The following is a 23,494-nucleotide window of genomic DNA, read 5'->3' as shown; positions in this document are numbered from 1 at the left end:
TTGATATCCCTTGTCTATCTTCTCCAGTCTTGGAGAGATATAATAAATCAGGCCCTATGTATGTACCCTCTGGAAATGCACAGCGAATATTAAGAAAGCTTAAAGACATTTCAACAACCATTTGGATTTGTTAAACCTGTTATTTTGGGGAATGTTCAGTAGACAATGCAACCAGCTGATGGGCTAACTAATCAATGTTAATAGGTATGCTAGCTGTATTTATGTCTATTTTAGTTCTGTTTCAGGCTATATTTGTTCTCTAACTAGGTAGACATAAACTGATCTGTACTTCCCACACACAGAACAGCAGTTATTTAACCATCAAGTTTTTTTTCTTACTGCTTCTTTTTATACAATATACTTTTACCAGAAAAATACAAGGAAATCTTTTTGAAAGAGATTTTTATGGTCATTATTTTTAAAACACTTGAAAATACAGTGACTTCTTTACTGCATATATGCTTCAGAGGAACTAAACTGTGTATAGAGCTGGAGCACAGGAGTTCATTCAGTACTGGCAGCTATAGGGCATTTGCAGTTCCGCCATTTTGATAGGGAAGCGATCAGGCAGGTGAGTCTGTTTTCTTGCAGGAACATTGACTTTCTTTCTGCAATAAAACCCTGCCTGACAACAAATTTTTAAAGTGAAAACAGGAACGGTAATAAGTCATAAGCTCAAACTTGATGCTTTTCAGTAACTGGTCTCCATTTAGTATATTTCAAATCCAAATACCACTTATGGGAAAGAAATTTTGCTGGTTTGTTCTAGTCTCTGGGGAGTAACTAAAGTCTACCAAATGTCCAAAATACTGTCAATAAAAAAGGGAAACTTGTAACACAATGGCTATTTAATTCAGCCTGGAAGACAATACAGGAAAGATACCATGAATTTAAAGTTTTGTGGGTGCCTTATTTCTGTAAGCACTATTATGGAATTGATAATTTATGGAACTGACAACAGTAACTTTGTATTGTGCCACTGTATGATTTGCTCCACAAGCCTGAAAAGTAAGGCAGAAGAGGGGTACAGCTGACTCAGTGCCTGGCACTCTGCAGTGCTGGACACTACCTGCAAGGAGTTTACGTGGGATTTATTTTGGGCACCTATTCTCCCCCTTCAGAAGTTGTCCTCAATAAGTATGGTAAATAAGCAGTCCTGGCTGCTGGACATAATATGTGAATAAATATGAATATGTGAATAAACAGGTAAGTCCTATAGCAGAAAACCCTTTCATTTAAAGGAAGGATATCAGGAGAAGGGAGAGAAAATGATGGTGGGTTGGAAGGAGGAGAAGGTATGGCAGACTATAGTTAGGGTGACAATGTTGTGTTGGCATTGGGATTGCTGGGCAGCCCAGAACTATAATCTTAGTAATTAGAATAATTATGAAATTTAATGGTAGGAATACAGAAGAGGCAGTTATACAGCACCACTACCAGATAGAGAATGTTCTCGCTTTATTTACTACACTAGTAAATGTATTGTCAAAGACAAAGATTCAGAGGTGTACCACAAGAATATGTTAGGGAAATGGAAGTGATCAGAGATTCATAGCAGTCTACGTTGTTTGTGGACAGAAGGTGTCTGCCCTTCCTGCTTCCTAAACATATCACACAGTAAGAACTCATTCCCCTGTTTAGAACTGTACAAGCTGTTTAGGATGCACACTAAGTTATAACAATCACATGGCCGTGAATTTGTGACTGTGACAAATGACCAATAAAGAAATAACAGCCTGGAGCGTGTCAAGAAAATGCAGTGCCTAAGGTGAAGTGGAAAAATGGGGTCTAACTTTGTGCTGCCATGGCAAAATGTGGGCATGGTTACACGAAAATGGGTGTGGTCTCACAGTAATTTTATTGTTCTCATTTGCAGAATCCCTATTGATTTTCATGCCCAAGTAAGTGGACTATACTTAATAGCCCCCAGGTCATATTCCAGCCATAAGATCCCCATATTATAATCCATATCCCCCAGGTTCAGATTCCAGCCATGAAACCCCCCGTGTCATATTCCATAAGTCTTCCCTTCCCATACTATAATACAACCCTGACCCAGCCAGATCCACATGACAATAAAATTTACCTGTAGATGAGGAGACAAAATGCTGCTGCCCCCAATGTTTCAGACTACAAATGGTTGTGCACTGAAGAAAAAAATGCCGGTACGTCTATAAATAGCACCTAAGGACCGACCGATGCATGCCAATGTGGGAGCTCTTACTAGGTTGGCAGGCACTGGTGTTGTTATGGGCGGACTTTGTGCCATTACGTAAGATACCTTTAGGTGCCATTCATGCAGTTTCCATAAAAGGTGCAGAGAAGGCACATGATGTGATGGCACTGCGGGTTGGGAATTGCTGCACCAGCGCAGAGAATGCCATGCTGGGCATGACAGGGGGCCTTAGCAGTGAATAAAGATGGGATGCCCCTAGTCCCAACACAGGTTCTTCTACCCAGGGATAGAGGAGAAATGTCCATAATCTATCCCAGCACTCATTTAGCAGCTCTGACCTACTAGATGAAGTAACTAACGGAGAATAAAGACCCTTTATATCAATCAATCAAAAACCACAGTTAGTTGCTCCCTAGGAGCATACCAAAAGCTCTGCTGCACCACATGTCATTGCTTTGCCCTTGGGTTTGGAATGGAGGAGTGGATCTTCCACCAGAGGAAGGAACTATGCCTCAACCTTACAGAGGGGTCCCCAACCATACCCATACAGTTGCAAGTGAGTGTCTGGGAATGCGGTTGAACATGCGGTACAACACTGCACTATACTACAAGGGTCCCATACCTAACTGCAGTAAACTATCCAGCTCCAAGTTCCAACCAGTCCCAACATGACTTACACTCCACAGAGCAGTATAAGAAACTTTCAATCATATGCCATATTTCTTTATGCATCAGCAATAGGGACTGACTGGTCAGTATCAATACACAATCCTAATATGACTGCAGAGGCACACTTGTGCATTTTATAGGGTCTAAGTGGCACATATAGTATATGATGAAGGTGTCCAATAGAATGCCTGCCTTGCTACAAGCACCACGGATTGTTGTAGAAGTATCAGGCTCCTCCTATGGCCCCTCTTTGGTGCACTGGGCTATTATGGAACAGCCTGTTTTGTTGAAATAATTGTGGATGAAGAGCAGAGTTGAACTGTTCTGTCAGATCCAAATTGAATACATATATTATTATTATTATTCACAATATTTATATAGCATTGAAATATTACGTAGCGCTTTACAAAGCCCATAGTCATGTCCTTAGCTGTCCCTCAAAGCGGCTCACAATCTAATGTCCCTACCATAGTCATATGTCACTATCACAATCTAAGGTCAATTTTGGGGAAGCCAATTATTCTAACTGCATATTTTTGGGATGTGGAAGGAAACAGGAGCACTCAGAGGTAACCCACGCAAACACGGGGAGAACCTGGACCTAGCGCTGCAATGGCCAGAGTGCTAACCACTGAACCACTGTGCTGCCCATATTCGCACATCACAGCTCTTTTTTTATTTATGGGGGGGTCTTTATTTCCATGGAAAGTAGTATGATGAGGCTGCTGGCATCACATCTAATAAGGCAGTGCCCAACAGCAGTCTTAGGCCTTTTGAATGTCTTCTATATAATGGAGGCTTTTCATGGTAAAAAAAAAAAAAAATGCATAAATATGTTAAATGCGTATATATTTTATGGGAAGATTGAAAGATTGACCCTATAGGATTGCTGTCTAGTGACAGGGACTCTTTAAGATCATAGTTTGTTCATATTTACAAGGGAATGCCACCGATCAAGGGGCGTGTCTTCCAAAAAATGTTTTTATATAATAATAAGATAAGCCTGTGATTGTTTGGAAATATAGGGGCCCAATTAAGAGGGAAGACTCCTAACAATAACAATGGATATTTGACATAACTGAGTAATAGTGATTATAAAGTGTTCTTTTATGTATATTATGTAGTAGCTTTTTGTCTCTAATCACCATATATGCTTTTGGCAATGATATTCTTTTAGGTAAAGCACACAGCATTGACAGAGTCAAATTTCTCATTCCTAGACTATAAGTACCTCAACAAAGCATGATTTTAGTGTTTCCTCTAGTACAGGCAAATGAGAGAATGAAGATATGGTGTGATATCTTCAGTAATACTGACAGCTGACCTGATTTTAGTATGGCATCTCTGAACAAGTGCCACACCTGAGAATAATCTGATATAAACGTGGACAATTTTGGAGCATACCTATTGAGCTTTTTATTCTGCACACATAATAGCTCAAAGGCCTTTCACACCTAGAATGTCCTAGAATATATATGCTACATTGTCTGTGCATCTCACAAAACACTGAATTTAAAAGGTACACAGTTGCTTAGTTTTTGGTTTAGAGTGCATCACCCTGTTAGACCATATTAGTCCTTCAACTTTATAGTATATGTAAACCTACTAACATTTCATAAAAGAATAATCATGTTAATTTTAATTTTAAATCTTTACAATAAATTGTTACAATATTTTTTAAAAAACTGCAGTTTTCATAGCAATACCCAGAAACCTGGTATGAAACTCTTTCTTTCAACACTTCCTGTTATAGCATGACAACTCTTTTTACCTGTTTGGCATTGATGCTCCTGTGTTGTCACCCTGTCTAATGAGTGTCCTAATGAGACTTAAGTGTCCATTTCAACACACTTGACGCAGGCATGGTCCATTGTTGCAACCATTAGGAAATCCTAATGAAGTCCATGGATTGGGACAGAAGGTGGCTGCAATGATGCTGAAGAAGATCAACACCACTGAAAAGCAACAAAGGATAAGAAAAAAGTACACACAAGTACTCACAAGAAAAAAGTACATAAACACAAGTATTCTAATAATAAAAATGGCTTTATACTGAAAAGAAAATCATAGAACCCAAGAAGCCTGGCTCATGGGTTGATAGCTTCGGTCTGTGAAGAATGGCTCATGGACATTAGGAACCCATTTATAAACGTTGCGTTATGGAGCTAGATTTACGAATTGGTTTATTTTCTGCAATGACTATGCCAATAACTATACAACTATGTACTTAAAGATAAGAAGAGCATTTATTGTGTAACTTTACATAATACAGTATAATACAAATATTGCTGAATCCAGAAAAATTGGAAATACAAAAATAGTTTTAGTATTCTTTATTGAGAAAATACCTCAAGTCATGTTACAAAGTTTACTTTCAACGCTTTAATCCTTTTGGTATACCCACTTCCCTCTTCCTGCACAAAGCAAATGTGAGCCTTGAATTAGCATTTTTGTACAACTGACATGGGTGTGATTACAAGAGCGGACATCTATTAGTCCAATGGGCTCACCTCTCCTGTTGTCAATACTACCAAACAATGCCCTAATAATGACAAAGTAGAATTTGCAGGGATCTACAGCCAATCCATATCCCCCTCCTATTGTGTGATACTTCCCCCTCCTCTTAGATTGTAAGCTCTGCTGAGCACGGTCCTCTTTTCCTCCTGCGTCATTGTTTGTATCTGTCTGTCATTTGCAGCCCTTTTTTATGCGCAGTATACAGTTTATTTTTAATATTAATAATATTAATAATAATTAATATTAATTAACACAGTCTAAGGCCAATTTATTAGAGGAAGCCAATTAACCTAATTGCATGTTTTTGGGATGTGGGAGGACCCCGGAGTGCCAGGAGGAAACCCAAGCAAACACAGGGAGAACATACAAACTCCATGCAGTTTCAGCCAAGATTCAAACATGTTCCAATGGCAAGAGCAGGGGTGTAGTGGGGTGGGCACTCGGTGCCCTAACTTTTTTCGGGAGTGGGCATGCGTGCCCACTCTTTTTTTTACAAAGTATTTGGTAGTCTACGTCTCAGAACGGTCCGCCACCCCCACGGGGTCCCGAAAAGGACCCCGCTGGGGGGGCGAACCAGCCAGACCTGCGAACCGGGTCCCCCATCCTGATCGCAGGCTCCAGACGCTCCCATCGCAGGTCCGAGGTCTGAGAGTGGGCAGGGTCTGGTATCATGATGTCGCTATGGGAGAAGTGTCTTCTCCTTTGAATGACACAGGCAGGGGTGTAGTAGGGCGGCCACGTACCGTGCCCCCTCTTTTTTTTTGCGACTACACCCCTGGGCAAGAGTGAAAGCCACTGAGCCAAGCAAGCTGCCTGATCAAGACATATAATAATAATAATAATAATAATAATAACACTAAAAGATGAGAAAGAAAGATGACATAACAATAACAGTTCTACAAATGTCACAGAAAGTGGATGGTGTATCAATTGTATGAGGTAAATGTATTGTTATACTGGAACCCCGGATGACCAACAAAGGAATTGTATAATATAAGTAATTATATACACTAATAAAAAGCATTATGCAATATGAGAGCATAAAGAAGCATGAAAAAATGTTATGAAGTATACCACCTTGGTAGGTATATTAGGCTCCCAAGCAATGTCAAGTAATGGGTAAGAAGAAAGGAGAATGGAAAGGGCACTGTTGCTAGGTAGCTGTTCCAATTCACAGAACAAATGTAGTTTCCACCTTTCATTCATTCTTGGACTACAGAGATCTGTCCCTCCCCAATGGGCTGGTTGAGTCGGGGAGTGAACTGAGATCTCAGGGGCACTATGAACATGGTCTGTTGATATGGAGTATCCGCCAAAGCGTTGTCTGGTTCAATATATAATAGGCTGACAACAATGGATGTTCCAGTTTTGTGGTTGATATAAAATACTGATGTTTGATTGGTTTAATGTTTTAGAGTGGACTTGCCTGAATAATTCTCAAACACAAAGGTCAGTGAGGAAGCTCTGATGCATTGGCTGGGAAACAAAGCTGGTTGTCCTGTATGGCAAGGGAGAATGTAACAACTGAGTGAAGCACCAATGCATAGGTCTGAATATTGTGGATGTGTGATTCCGATTGTGTGATGTGAATTTAATGGTATTCATAAAAATTAATTTCTAAGAATGGAAGGGGACACATGATGTGAACAAGGCTTTGCAACAAGTCCAGAGAAAAGAAAGGTATCAACAGGTATACTGTTCCTTTTTTTGTTTCATTATTTCTTTCTAGACTCAGCAAACTACATGAACTAGCTTTTATCTACCATCTTTTAAACCTAGGGGATCTGCAATTCTCTCTGCTGAAAGTCAGTAACTTCTAAAACTTATTAGGACGGCCCAAATATTTTAAATGTTTGCTTCTTTTGAATAATTACAGATGTCAGGGGGGTTAGATAAGCCAAAAAAAGAAAAAAAACAGGACTGTCCAAATGCATCGTCCCTATTTCATCTGGAATGCAGTAAACATTCTGAGCTGGGGAATGGGGAGAGGAAGGACAAACCCTATTTTTTATTTAGAACCCAAGTGTCTGAACATAAATGAACTGTACAGAATGTCTTTTTTTAAGATCTGCAAAGACCTCCTGCATGGCAAATGCCCCTGACTTCCTGAACAAAGCTAGATCTAAATATAAGACAAATAAATGACTAACTGATAATAAAAATTACTTTGCTGGAAGCTGCAAACCAGACATACCTCGAAGAACGTAAGGACCTAATGTTATGGTCAGCAGCCATGTTCCTTTCCTCTTCTGCCTAAGCATAAAACCAGGGGACCTGCAGTATTAGCAAAGTTAAACTGTATATGTGCAGGGTTGATACACTAAATCCTGAGAACACCAGTTACAGAAACCAAGCTGAGGTCCAACAGATGCCACCCAACATGCATATATGGAATGGACCAGAGATTGTCTAGAACAAAATCATCTTCCTAATCCAGGGAAGGAAATAACACTGACCTCACAAACATCTCAAAGGGCTCATATTTTGCCAATGTTGGAGAAAGACCACCTTGATGAAATATGTCTTGACCAGTTTGGTGTTAAAATGAGTTGTAGGATCTATACACACCCCTGATTCACCATGCCATGGCATACAGAAGCATTAATTGATGTGGTAATTTTCAGCAAGGCAAGTAACCTACTTATCTTATATTTAGAAGAATTTTAACAATTGTTTGGAAAATTTTAATATAATAATATTTCCCTATAAAATGACAGCTTCCTTGTGCTACAATGGTCCTGTGTGGTGAACACCTCCTTTAACTGTATGCAAACTCAATGCGAATTTTGGGGAAGAATTGGTGCACGTTAGAAAGAGTCCATCTTTAGTAAAAAAAAACATTCTTTCTGGCATATTGGACGTTCATTGGGGAAAAAGCTTCTCTCCTGTATACGTATGTGAACTCAAGAGTCTTTGTGGAGAGTTTATTGCATGTAAGAAGGAGTGAATGTTCGGTGGAAACTTCTTCCTTCATTGTGGCATAATGTAAGCCAGTTTTCCTCCATACTTACTTATTGCTGGGATGAAAACCTAAGATATTAGGTTTCTCTCCCTCTGGTACTATGTTATGGAGCTACCTCTCATGGTATTCAAGATAATTCAAAAGGACAAAGAGAAAGAAAAGGTTCCGGCTCCAAGGTTTCCACTGGATTATAGTTAGAACTATATGTCTACTTTATATACTCCAGTCTATTGAAGTTTTAATGAGAAATGTATGATAATTATGCATGAAAACCAATATGTATCAATGAATTGTTGCCCCTAAAAACCTTGGAGCTGGAACCTCTTTCTTTCTCTTTGTCCTTTTGAATTAGATGAAAACTTGTATGTATGTGGAAGGCGAAACAATTGGTGATAAACCTCACCCTCCTTGACTGGCATTGGGTATGACTGAACAATTTTGTGAACCACCTCATAGTCACCAGGCATCCCAGAAGACTCAGATGAGAAAAGTGTATTTACTTCATAGGATTAGCGAGTCTGAAGGCCGGGAGGATAAAGAGGGGACACCATGTACAGCTTGTATTGTGAGATTTTGGTAGCATTTGATGACTTTGAAGAGCTAATAGATTTATTTTTAATAAACAGGATTTATATAGCTCCAACATATTACGGAGCCCTGTACATTAAATAGGGACAAATACATACAGACAATGACACAGGAGGAGGAGGAGAGGACCCTGCCCCACAATCTAGGAGTTCAAACTCTATTGCCACAGCACTGCCACAAACCCTCTTCCTTCTGTGCTACCACAACTTGTGACATGGCACACATTAAGCACAATTTGCCTTTAGTAGCATATTCCAGAGACACCTGCCATCACCGCCCAAATCGCCAGACTTTTGGGAATGTCAATGCCCTATATCCCTGGTCATTGCTCCCACTGATCCCTACATCATTACAGGACAAATAAGTGCTGGGGTGAATAGGAGGGCAGCTGGGGACACATGAAGGTGGGGGTTCTCTGCAATGGAGTAGAGTATGGCAGCAGGAGAGGTGTTTACTTTTGTCTTTGCATATTCTTTTTTTACTTTATCATTCCCTTCCCTTTGTACTACATGACAAATATAGTTTAGATGAAGCATTTGTTTATAGAGGGTTACACATCAGGCCAAAACCAGGAGGAAGTGTGGAGAGAAGAGGGACATAGGGGTCTGTGTAATAAAGGCCAGCTATATCCAGCACCTACATGGAGTATACTGAGGACCTGGCTGTGTTTATATGAAGTCCAGTGTATGCAGGCACCTCCTGCCCCCAGGTTGTGGACATGTTACCTGTTTTGTCCAGCCTCTCCCCCTGGCTCCCCCCCTTACAATAAGGCAGCAGGGTGTTGCTGTTGATGCTGTAGTCGTGGAGGGAGAGTGACGTCACGCTCTCCGCTCATCAGCAGCTGCAGCTCCGGGGAACAAAACCAGAAAAGCTGAGCCGTGTCAGCCAGCCGTCCCTGTCACTCCATCACACCGACACTCGTTATTGTGTGCTGCTAGACGAGCCGCTCAGCGCCCCTCACAGCCCGGCCTGGGCACCTGTCTGCTCTCGGGATGTGCCCGGGCTGCTGAGGATTACTATGGGCTGTATCGGGAGCCGGAGCAGCGGGACCGGTGAGGGCTGTGTGTGTGTGTGTGTTGTATGTGTGTGTGTGTGTGTGTTGTATGTGTGGGGGGCACCTGTTATTCTGCATGCACCGCTTGTATACACAGCTTCTTCCTATCCTTACCCCCAATATGTGTTCACCTGATGAGCAGCCCCCATACTGCAGTGCATGGGATGCCGTGTAGTGCCATGGCAGGGCATGGCTGATGCTCTGCAACTTATGGCTTGCTGGGGTTAATGCTCTGCAGACTGTTTCTAAGAAGCCTCTTACATTATGGCCACTCATAGGGTGTGGATAGGCTCTGCTGGCTCAGGCAGAATGGCAATAAGACTTTCAAACATTTGCACTGCCTTCATTGTTGGGGGGTTAAAGAACAGAGATTAGAATGGAGGCTTCCTATTCTACCCACTGGGTTTAGAACCAATGACCTAGGTAGGGTGTAAGTGCAGTCTAGAAAGGGTTAGACCTGTGTGAGAAGGCCAGCTAGGGGCCACAATGTGTTGTTGATGGTCTGAATGAAGGATATTTATTACATGGAGAGGTAACTAGCATTACCAGTGTTTATTTCAGATGGAAGGCCTTTGATGATGGTTAGGGTATCATGTCTGGAATGATTTCTGTCTGTGCTGTATGCATAGCATTATTAATGGAATGGAGTTCATATTGCATGAAATGTAGCCAGGACCAGCTTCCAGTTATTACCATGGACCTTATAAAAGTGTACCTTTCTAGGACTGGGGTGACTGATGGTGCCCAGTGTACAGCACTGGTTTAGGTACACTTAGGGCAGCCTTCCTTTCCCCCAAAGAATGTTTGAAATTATTTACAAGTCTAGGGGAATCCATGCTAAAACCACTATATTGGGGGTTAGTGGGAAGAATGCCCCCTTCCCTTCCTAAACCTAATAATAGATCATTGGTGTTGTGGCTGCCGGCTCTTTAAGGTGGCATTGGTTCTTAAACTATACAGGTGCCATATAATGAGCCACAGCTCAAGAAAACCTCTACCAGTGTCTGAAGGAACCTATGGAACCCCGGTAAGAATGGCAGACTTAAATCAGATGCTTGAAAACATCTAGTGATGTCTTAAGGATGACTACACTGCTTTGGAATGTATCTTGGTCAGCTCAAGTTAGTTATCTTCAGTAACTGGTTTAGGGCAGTGCCATGCCCATTTCATGGGTGACCAGTATAGTATGTAGTCATGTAGTCACTTCTATGGATAAACAATACATGAGGGATGAACCAAGACCTAAAATAACGCAAGCTTACTCCTAGAACTGTGAGTTGTATAAGAGTACCCAGCAAACCAAGGTGTGAAGGATAGAGCCACCTGTTCCCACACTATAAGCTGTGCATGATATTAGAAGTGGCTGAGCATTTCCTCACGCTGGCACAGCTTTTGGGCAGGCTGTGGCAAGATATTAATACTCTGCCTGCTGTGGCTAAATAGGTTATGCGCTTTATAAACCTTGGGGTGTAATTCATGCTGCGCTGATTTAAAAAAGAATGTGTTAATATGGTGCAGGCTTTAAAGGTGGTGGGGGTTAATGCAGTGCTGGCATGGCAGTGGTGGACATAATGCAGTATTGGCACTGTGCTTGTGATAGCACTGGCAACAAAAAGTTAATGCTCTGTGGGATATGCTGTCAACAGATTCATATATTGGTGAATGCTGTGTGAAAATTGGATGGTGCTAAACATGATTTAGACATTGATACACCAATAGTCTTATTTGGGAAGATCATGCCTGTTCTAGTTATGGCAGACAGATCCTTTTTATAATAGTCAGAATATTAAAATATTACTTCTGTTCAGTTATTAGGAGTTTACTATGCGTTATACTTCTCACAATGTACTTGTATAGGTGTTAGGAATACTGACACACTCAAGGACCTGATTTACTAAAGTCAAGCTTTCAGTTCCAGTGATTGCTGTTCCTTACAATCAAAAAAGTGGTTGTCTATTTGTTCCTCCGCACTGCACCTTTGTGTGTGTATATTTGACATGAGATATAGCTTACTATTGCAGATAAGCTTACAAATAATTATTTAAAAATGATTCTGAATAATAATATCTACAAGTAAAGAAATTGTGAAAATTAAAGTTGCTGAATTTCACATATTGCATGATTTATTTTGCAGAAAGCTCACATATACTGAAGCTTTCTATTTACCCATAATGTATATATGTATATAAAGAAAAGTATACTTGTTGATTCTTGTCCTTATTCAGACACATCGTATTGTACACTTGCATTATCACCTTGCTATCTTGGCCATGTGGACACATATCACAGTCTTGGTCCACTAAGTTGGCTATTGGGTAGCAGTTTTAAGACAATGATGCAAAAGCATGTATACTGGGTAGAAAATGTAAAAAGGTATTTAGTGTCAAAGAACGGAAGTTCTGTATAATTCTTAGTTTTTAGGCAAACAAATATGTAATTCAGTTTGGGTTTATATATACAATAACTGAATTACTCCAGATTCACATCAGAGCAATATGATGCCATTCATTATATAAGGCACCCGTCATTATATGACGCACATTGTTAGTGATCCTGCTGGGCATCGCACTGCTTGGTGTCACATAGAATGTGTTGCCCTACTGCCATAAAGTATGGTTGCCAATTTACATAATCCATATCTATATGGTGCTGCTATTGAGTGTGCATAGATGCAAACCAGGTCCTAAATACTTTGCATGTGTGTGCAACACTATTAAGTGGCAACCTACAGATTTATCAAATAGCTCCTGACAATCGCAGACGGGCCAGTCTACCTACCTGGAGGAGCTCATGTGCAGGTTAATTTGTACATTGTAAAAAGCTCACAATGTCTTTTGATGTGTTGGGGAACTTATTGAAGCTTACTGCTTGTGAGCTCCTCCAGATAAATATTTATGCATGTGAAGTATGTTACCTTGAATATGAATTAGTGTTTGTCATTGGTGTTTGCTTTACAAGAAAAATATTGCCGATGCAAATTCATACTCACAAATGTATCAATTATATATAAAAACTTTTTAACTAAAAAGAACACATCTCACCTAAAACCACCTAAAATATTGGCCACAAATATCCAGCAATGAAATAGGATCTTGTCTAATTCATTTTGTATCATTCTAAATTCTTTGCCTGTCTTGTCCTATAAATTATGATGATATACACTTGAAAGCAGGCTGTTACAGCCATATGGATGCGTGCTTACCTTTGAATTTGCATGTGCATATTTCTAGTCTGTGATCCATGGCTATTTAAAATGCACATGTTAGCACATCAAAGTGACTTTAGTAAACATGGTTATAAGGTTGGTTTAGATGGCAGTTAAGGAGGCCATTCAAGCTCCTCTTGCTTTGGGCTATGGTCAGCACGTCTAACAGTCCTGCAGCCTCTGCTTATAAGAAACATTGAACCTGCATGCAGACATTCCACTATGTTAAAGTCCACTAGGCTGTTTTGATGAGCATTATGTCAATAGGACATTGCAACATTGAAATCCTTTCTATTGTGCTTGAAAAAAACTTCATCCCAAAGCAGATGGTGCTGTAATGGCCCCAGGCAACTTCTAAAGCTACTATTTAAATCTTCCCTTAGGTATCATTGCTGGAGGCAGATAGCCCAGATTATGACTTTAGTAAATCAGGCCCTTACCTTATGCCAAATTTAATATGTACTAATTAACACAAGAACAGCAGGGTCTTTTTTCATTTTAATTGATGGTTATTATTTGAAACCCTCTATTTCTATATATACCCTATTTCCGAATATAGTTTTGACCCCCTAATGCTTGTTCATTAAAATTCTCCTATATTTTGTCATCTTTCACTTGCATGTGTATGTCTCTATTTTAGGTATCTATTCCTTTTTCATTTCAATTTCTTGTATATGACTTTATTTGCCCTAAGTTGTTGCTGTGATCACTGACCTCTTCTCTTGTAGTTGCATGCAACAATCTTCATGTGGTCCTGTGATCCTTCACATTGCATGTTACCACTTTTAATACTTGGGGTCTTTACTACCCTTTTTCTCCTGGGGCCTCTTTCTCTTTCATGTCTCAAGGCATTCTGTAAGAACTGTAGTGGAAAGTAGGATGGCTGGGTTATATTTGTGCACTTTTTTCACTGTTGTTTGACATATGCTGTGGGGCTTTTGTTTATGCTCACAAAGAAGAAGCCTGAATATAAATATAGCTACTTATAAGTTCAGATGCCTTGAAGAGTACACCAATAGGCATATTAAATTGATGAACAAAAGTGTTTAAAGATTCAGTGTACTCTCTTTCATAAGGTGAAAAGGGTGTATGTATTAGAAATCCCAGATTTCTACATGTACTGGTCCAGAAGAGAAAAAAATGGAATCAGATTTAAAATAAGCACACCATTTCTTATGTAATCATATTGAAGAATTATAATAACAGATTTTTCACTTTTCAGTCCATTATATTCCATAATTTATTTGTTATATTACAAGGGTATGAAACCATTACTGGTCCAGAGTTGTAAAACTTAATTGGGGTTGTCTGGTATTTGTTGGTATTGGTTTATATGAATATATACAGAGTTGCTGCTTTTTTAGTTAGATTTTAACCATGTTTTTATTATATCAGTGTTTCAAGTTGTAGGTTAGGTGACTCTGTATTAGTAGAAAGTTGCTTACAGTGTTTGTACATATTAAATTAGTATTATAGGGTGCTTCTTCATGCTGCTGCAGATTTGTGAGGTTGATGCAGTCATGCATATGAGTGCATGTTTTAATTAATTAAAGATTGTTCTGCACTGAGAGCTAGTTTAGCTACTGAAAGCTAATTGTCCAAGCTCTCTTACAGACCTTGGCAGCCTGGTGCATTAAATCAATGAGTGTGCGTTAACGTGTTAAGGCAGTCCATTGAAGTGAATAGGTTAGTAGTTATTATAAAAATAATAATGCAGACAGAGAAAAGTGCAGCATTCATACTGATCTCATGGTGATCAGTGAAGAAATGCCTGTTTACATTAATGGTCAATGTATGGAAAAATGCTATCTTACATCAGTAGTAAGTGTAGATGAGGTTTCTTTGACTGAGGGGTCAGTAAAATGTGGACTGGGGAGAAGGCCCTTCCTACATAGATGTATTGGTAGTAGAGAAGGAGCTGTTGAAGTTTTTTTTTCAGTTGCATTTGTCAGGGTTATTTGTTGTTGTTTTGTTTAAATTTTATTTTTATTGTATTCTATTGCAAACTCAATAAAAAATATTTTTAAAAAATGTTTTTGTTAATCAGTGTTTTTGCTGACATGTTTTTATGGGTTTAAAAAATACTTTGTTAGTCAATCAAGAGAAAAAATATAAATAATAATATCAACATATGAAATGCTGTCTGCAGGAATATAAAACGATGAATGGGGTAAACAGGTTTTGCTTTTTTCTATGTTTCTAAATTTTGTCTGTACTTCGAATAGCCGCAAAATATTTGACAATACGTCTGTTGTGAAACCACCTTAAGTTTTTATTCCACCTTTACCGTAACACTTCAGGTTTCTAAGATATTTCTCTGTGTACTATTGAGTGGTTGCAGCGCTTCTGCCTAGAGCTAAGGATTTTTATGCAGTGGTTCTACATGATAAAGTGTGCTGTTGTTAGGTGTGATAAATGTCTGACTGCAGCCCTTCCTAATGGTACTGAATTGGTATAGTTTATATGCCTTGTTTTGAAACTCTCTTTGATAGCAGGTCCCCATGTTGTTTTTTTGGTGAAATCTCCTGATTTCAGATTGCTACTGATTGTAGAACCACAAAATATTTGGGAAGCTAAAAAATATTATAGAAAGAAAAATCTACCCCATAATCTGAGGCTCAAGGGATTTTATATAATTTTAAATTCTAAACTACAGGCTGATATTTCTATAGTGTTAATTGGATTATAAAGAGAGTTTATGTATGGTAAGATAAACAATGTTTTTGGGTGGCATAATGTGTTAATGAGCAGAGTTGAAAACATATGAATACATATGGCCTTCTGCGTTTCTATTCTGCATTTTTTCACGTGTTGTGTATGGCTGTTTCTTTTTTGTTTATATATGTTGCATCTTTAGGGTGATATTACTTTGTGTGTGTTTTCTTGATAATAAATTCTGACATACATTTTAACTGCATGAAGCGTTGTATTTGTGTACAGCGTAGCAGAAATGGGTTTGTGTAGTGTAACTATGTGTTGTATGTTAGCATACAGAGCTTCTTTAGATTTGTGTGTTTATACCATTGGCAAATAAAAACATGGACCCTGAGCACTTCTGGTGCCACAGACAATAAACATTATTTGAGTCTAAGCACCTGCCGCAGCAAACAGAATATTTCATTGCCTCTTAATCACATTGATCCATTGAAGGCTATGTTTGAGTTAGATAGAATGCAAAGAATGCAATGCAGCTTTCAATAAACTCCTCCTGTGTGTTATTTTAAAATTCTTTTGATTGCACCTCCATGGGGTTTCAGACTTTTTTTTCTATTGTTCTTGGTAACTTAGGTAGGATGCGTGGTGCTTCTGCATAGTGCTGCAGGTATATATGCAGTGTTTTAATATGCTGCTGCAGATGTGAGTGCCTTGTTCCTACATGGTGTTACAGGTTTGCAGTACTTTCTCTTGAAAGATCAGCTCAGTGTACATTGATCCTGTTTGGATATTCAGAGTTGTACGCAGTGTTTCTGCATGGGATTGCAGGTTCGTATGCGGTGCTTCTGTTTGACAGGTCAAGATTGTATGCAGTAATATTTCTAAGTAGGAGTATAGCTGTTGGTTTTTAAATCCTATCCTACAATTTCAGTGCATGGCTACAATTTTAACTGATTTTATTGCAGTCAAAGCAAGCTGTGAAGGCTAGGGCAATTTTGTTTGGCAATGCTGGATATGGCAATTTTGGAAAAGATTATTATTTTAAAATAGAACAATTTTTTTTTTCAAGCAGTGCTTGAAGGTAGCGTAATTTTATCAAGGGGTACCGTAGATGTTTTAACAAGGGGTGTACGTAGTTAGATAGAATGATTTTCTAAATGTTTAGGTTTTTTTATGATACGGTGTTAAAAAGATGTATGATTTTTTCTTACCTTATAGAAAATATTTTTTCTTAGAAGTGGGCTTATGTGATAGGAACTGTGTATTCTGTCTGTGAACCTAATATCACACATTTCAGTTAAATATTCAAATATACAGTTTACTCATACATAATCTGAATAAACAAACAGATATAAAATGTAAAGACGGTTAGCTGCCATTTTTCTTTTTTTTCCAGAGAACACAAATGAAGCTACTAGACTGCATGATTAACCATCACAAACTACTGTGAGTACCCAGGGCACTGGCAGTATTATTTTTATCCTTCCTTCAGTACTTGGCACTGTCACTTCCTGTCACATAGGGCTCTGTGGCTATGTAAGAACTCTGAGAGCAGCTGGTCAATTAATGGCTGCAGGCATAAGCGTGACGACCTGACTGCCATGATTATTATTGAAGGTCTCTGTCACTAAAATGCTGTTATCATACCATTCCTCTACTTTGCACTTGATACACAATCTTTAAATTCCATCTTCCACACTTTCGTGCATTTGGCTGTGTTCTTTTTATAGTAAACTGATTTTAGTGCAATTGACAATTAGGTGGAAAACAGGCAATGGACTCAATGGGCATTTTATGGGATTTCCACAAGTGTTGAAGGTCTGCACAGGTTGCTGCCCATAGTTTGTGTCAAGTATACCCATTTTTGTCAGGGTTTAGTTCCCTTGTAAACATTTATGCCACTTGTAACAAATGATACCAGAACATACATCTACATCCGGGGCACCCACTGATATGTACACTAAATCAGTCAGAGTCTGCGTGGTACAATAATGGTGCTTATGCATTGGCTAATCTGCTGAAAGTCTTGTGACTCTTTTTTACATCATTCAACATATGCTCAATAGCTGTGCTGTTGGATTTACCCATGTGTGTTAAAATTTAAACCTAAAGAGCTCACATGGTGCTTTCTGTCACCGTAGACAAGGTGGGTTTCCTTGCCTTTGGAATTTGTTGCACCAGGTGTGAAAGTCAGCCACTAGGCTAGTTTGTCATTTACCAATGTGCTCAAAAGTGACATATTTGCAAATTAACTTCCTAATCTTAAATCTTCCAGCTCATATTTGCCAGGTGTTACATTATGTGGACTGTGCACACCTTAGATTTAGTCGTGCCCCCTGCTATGCACTGCTGTTAACCTAAGCAACAGCTTTTTCAAAAACATTTCTGAGAATGAGCAGCACAATTGTTAGAAGCAACTGTAATATTCTATAAAGGATTCGTCTAAAGCCTTACCGGTCAGTCTTACACAGTTGTACAGGCTCCTCTTCTGTACTGAAGTTGCTTATTGTGATATCTGGGAGCTTCTAACATTGTGCATTAGTATCTGCAGCAAGTCAGACAGAGCCCAGCTTCTTTCCTGGCTGATCCATCATCATCTAGCTTTTTTCTCCTCAGCCTTACTGTCCCTGACCCGCCTCTTTCATTGATTTATTTTACACATACAGTAGGTGTTACCTATGGCAGTGTGTGTGTAAATGCAGCCTGCCGAGGAACACCGACCCTTTCAGACTGACATCCATCAAGGTATTTTAATATTTCTATCATTCCTTCCAGTAGCCAGCCCATTGCATTAGGTCTGAGGACTGGTAACGCTGGCCGTTCTAGCCAAACAGAAGGTGTGCTTTTCTAGCAGCCATCTGCTCCTACAACATAGCTATCCAAAAGCATCAGTGAGGCAGGAGGCTGTGATGTTTTCTGGAAACTAGTTGTAGAATGCTACTGCCACTTCCCATCAACTAAGATTCATCATAGAGAAGCAAAGGGACCCAGTGATGACATCAGTGAGTCTTTTATTTTAGCATTTTAAGTAACATGTCAGTGGGACTAGGGGAGAAATCAGGGGAGGGAAAGTAAAAGCAGATGAAGCTTCAGCTTTTTTACACACTAGAATCAAAGCATTAAAACAGTACACATGTGATATAAACAGTATCATCTTTCTGTAAAGCTAAGCTAAATATTCATATTCCTTTATAACTCACTATCAAATTATTTCAATTTACTTTTACTTGGATGCCCTGAAGCACAGGAATCTGGCTATCAGCAACACCACTGACTTCCCTTTCCTTCAGCTTTATATGTCCCTATATACTAACTATTGTGATTTTATAACATTGTATGTCATGTAGCAATTAAATATCCTAGGTATAGTATTATAAATTAATAATACAATTGATTGAACTGGCAGCCAATGCTTGTAGCATTATCACTCCCTTGCTACTCATACACTGACTGATCTGGCATTTTCTTCCCCTTTTAACACATGTAATTTTGTTTATCATGTGTTTTCCAGAGATAGCTGCAGGGAGAGTTTGCGGTTTTGTCAGACTATGGGTTTGTGTGTGCAGTGACAGGATAATAGGAATCTGTGTGCAGTGACATCAGCCAGTCCCTGATAATTGTGTAGCAGGACTGCTTACATCTGCAGGGTTATATAAAAAAAACTAGCAGCCCTAGAGGTAGAGCTCAATGTTTTCTCACAATACTCATGATTTCAGCTCTGCTATCCTGATGCATATGTGATGCTATAATCAGGAGAAGGAGTTCTGTCAACTGCCAAAGAATACTCCTGATTATTTCCTGTTCTTCAAAGACATGTGAGTTTATATGTGGTAACAAGCATTCACTGCCGGATGGCTGCTCATTTTCCTGCACTGTCTTCATAGACTCTGGAAGGGGCTGATATTCCTCTCCAGTGATCGGGTGGTTGTCAGCACAACAATTCTTTGAGGAAGTAGTACTTGGCAGCATTGGGCTTTGTGTCTCAAGGGTTGAAACCATTACAAAAGGCCTCTAAGGGTGCAGATAGGAAGTGACAGATGAAAACAAAGTAATGCTGTATTTCATCACCATCGTTACAATAGCAATGCTTTCGGTTGATGCAATTACTTTCCTTAATCATGTAAATGGGATATAAAGGTGTCTGGTTAATCAGGACCAAGTAAAGACATTATAATCCTACAAGAATCACTCTGTATCCTACATGCCATATGTTTAGTGAATTAAGTGAATTTACAACGTATAATGACAATTGTATTGCCTTTATGGTTACAGAGTTTTCTCTGCTGCAAGAATGGATTTTTAGTCTAACAATTTTTAGATATAGATGGAGTGAAGAAGGATTTGATTCTCTGTCTGGTGTATATTTCTGTCTTCATAATAGGTTTTCATTTCTTTTTATATGGGAAACTTAGATTGCTGACCCAATAAGTATATAAACAAAAACTATTTTAAATATTTCAGGTTTTTACACATTACTTTAAAAATCAATAACATGTTTAACACATTAATTAAATATTGTAAATCAATGTAATTTTGAATGTTTTGGCAGCCTAGGTCTTTATTAAAATTTATGATTATCTATTTTGTCATTTCCAACACTGGAACAATATTGTAAATATTTCTAATTATAAATGTGTTAAAATAAAGAAAGGATAAAAATCACATTAAAATGACTTTTAGGACCATTTTACCATTTCCACCTATAGATTCTACTAATAAAAAAGAAAAATCATTTAAACCTGTGAAACTCATTCATTTTTAAACATACTGCATAAAGTACTAAGCTTCCTTCCAAACACCTACTGTAAGTACTGTAAGGCGGCATGGAGATCCTATGTTTTGTCACTGTAATATACTATAGTGTATTGTCACTGTACAAGTGGCAGACATAGCCAACAATAGGTCCCGGTGCAGAACTGACCTGGGACCCCCAACAATCAGTGATGGGGCTGCTGGAGGCTTGGCTTAGGAGGGTCCATAGTACTCGTGCAGTGGCCAATCAAACTTTCCAACTGCATTGTTTTTATAAGTGGAGACTGTTCAATCTCTGTATCTCTCTCACTCTCTATCTCCATCTCCCTCTCTTTCCCCATTTTACCTGTGGAAAATATTAGGCAGTAAGCTCTTCCATCATTTACACTGTAAATTATATTGTAATGTTCTGCTATTTGGACAATTAATTTTTAAAATACAGTTAGGGTATGTTAAGACCTCAGCATCTAGAGATTCTGCGCAGCTCCTGGCTCCGTCACTCACACCCCAACGCTGGTTCTTAAATAACCAGCATATGCACATTTTCCAGCAGGTGGCAGTCTGCAGTAATGAACTGCTCAAAAAAGGGTAAATCAGTATTCAAGGGTCAATTTCTGACCCCCCAGGCCATGGCGTAGGTTAGTATAACCACTAGAGGGCACACTCAGACCTTCTAGCTGCACTGTTTTGGCAGGTACAGTGTCCTCAACCCTTATCAGCTGGGATCTGCTGTACCTGCCAGAACAGTACAGGTGGAAGCTCTGTAACACATTCCCCAGGGAGCCTACTGATTGGATATCAGTCTTGGCCAATAGCTGAGCAGGGTGCAGGTCCTTCTTCTGACTCGCGGAAGAGTTAGTGTTTCCTGTACTAGCGACTAAGCTATGTGTAGCATCTCCCCAAAGGCCCCAAATGAAGCGGTAAATGCACCACAACCACACCGCCAATCTTAACATAGCCTTATGAGTTTTCTTTGGAGAAAACAGTTGGAGGTGAGGGGATAGCACAAGGTTGCCAGCCTAGAAGAGAAAAAAGTACAAATTCTGACCCTAGTACTCTACTCAACCTATGCTATCACCTTATCGCTAAATAGAAGGAATACTAAAAAAAAAGGTTTAAAACAAAGTTTTAATATATTGCTAATTCAATACTGCAAACATTTTTTCAAAACATGCACTCAAAATAAACCTGTCATCTGGGCAATTTAGGTAAAAACTATAAGAAAGAATATCAGCACTTCAAATATCTTCACTTGGAATATTTTTACTGTGATTCTTTGCAGATTAACACAGTGTTTCACGAATGCAATGGTCCCCCAACAAAGATTATAAAGATAAATTTAGTATCAGGGTTTAACTTTAGTGGAAACGACATATCAACATGATCAGTGGATCCAGAGATCCTCTCTATAGCACTAGTCTTATTCTCATCATAATAAAAGATTGATATGAAAGCTCAGGGGGCAGGATTCTGGCTTTTAAGCACAGATACACCACTGTGATCTTTGAGAAAACAAGGTTGTATTTATGCATATCATAACATATTATTATTTATATATATATATATATATATATATATGTCATTATTCTTTATATATATATATATAGGTCAGTCATATTAGTACATTAGAAATAGTAGTACTGCTCAGGGATATTGTTACTGTTTCCAGTTAGTCTGCTCAGGCTGAACAAGAACAATGCACCCTTTTGTGGTATACACTGTGATTAATTTGTTCAGTAGGGGTAATGTGTAGAGAGAATCCACAGTTCCATATATGTAATTCAGCCATGAACATAAGCAACAGCATCAAGAACAAATGTAAAATTCAAATTGGAAATTAGGTTTAAGAGTATTTACAATTGTATCTCAGAGGTGTAGCCACAAGATTTGCAACGGGGAGCATTTTTTATGCCGATGAATTTTCTGTCATCACCTGCAGATGAGTTCACAGGGAATATGCTCCCTAGTTATGACATAATGGTCTGTAAATTTCAGGAGCAAAACAGATCATTAAATCAGAGGAAAGCAACACACAATTCCATCATTTGCAGAGCATTAATTACCCGACTGTCAGTTTCTTAGTAAAAAAAGGACAAAATGTAGACTAACTGAAACAAAAAGAATTCTGTGATTGGCTGCAGCGTCTAGCTGTGTGTCACAGCTGTACTGCTTTATTAAAGTCGGTAATTAGTCCTGACAGACTATTTATTGCCCATATTTATATAGCGTTGGCATATTTTTCTATGTCCAACAGAATACACGTCATTTCCATTGGTCTATGCACCAGTGCAGATTACTTTTAAACTTGCACATAAGCACTAACCAAAATACATTGATGGTATTAATAACCCTCACCTTCAACATCTTGTGCTGTTCCTTACCATATAAGTTCTGTAGTCTGGCCATACCAAAACCCGACTCTTCATTTCCAAATTGTAAAACCTCAGCTGTGTTGTCACCAAGCTGCTGCTGTTGCTGCTTAGATTTTGTCACTGTTGTTATCCCTAAAAAATGAATGGGTATCCCAAGCACCAACTGCAGCTCCTTAAATTCTAAAGGAACTGCGTGGGGTCATGTAAACACTTGCTCAAGTCTCTCTTTTCCCCTCCATCAGTAGCAGGATGAAAGTTGGGTACAAATGTTTATTTCATGCATTACTTAAATGCAAAACTCTACCGCACAAAGTGGGTCTATATTTGGGTGGTCCACTATAGTATACCCTTGGTGTTTTTTCTTTTTCAGAAAGCTTGACGTATACATGTATTACTAGGAAGATACTCACAGCTACTAAATATATTTAAATCTGCCTTGGATGAATGCGATTGGTGAATCACCAAGCCGAGAGAGCTGAATATTCACAGCACAGGCTTTAGGAAAACTTTGTCCCCACTCCACATGGAGACAACAATTAAAATA

General features: G+C 38.9%; 1 protein-coding gene across 3 annotated transcripts in view; it reads left to right on the top strand.

The window, feature by feature from the left end:
- The first annotated feature begins 9,683 nt into the window (after positions 1-9,683).
- The window catches only part of FAM131A (family with sequence similarity 131 member A), a 43,961-nt gene continuing 30,150 nt past the window's right edge, over positions 9,684-23,494 (top strand). The window contains exons 1-2 of one of the 3 annotated variants that reach the window (XM_072408402.1): positions 9,684-9,964; positions 17,223-17,272. Coding sequence is in view for 1 of the 3 variants with exons in the window: in XM_072408400.1 (XP_072264501.1) it covers positions 9,931-9,964 (34 nt within the window). In the remaining 2 variants the exon portion in view is untranslated. The remainder of the gene's footprint in view (positions 9,965-17,222; positions 17,273-23,494) is intronic. The other 2 variants (XM_072408400.1, XM_072408401.1) reach the window with 2 other exon arrangements.

Source organism: Pyxicephalus adspersus, chromosome 4, assembly GCF_032062135.1.
Source record: "Pyxicephalus adspersus chromosome 4, UCB_Pads_2.0, whole genome shotgun sequence".
Taxonomy (NCBI): domain Eukaryota; kingdom Metazoa; phylum Chordata; class Amphibia; order Anura; family Pyxicephalidae; genus Pyxicephalus; species Pyxicephalus adspersus.
The sequence above is the reverse complement of the archived record's forward strand: the minus strand, read 5'-3'. Positions and strand labels throughout refer to the sequence as shown.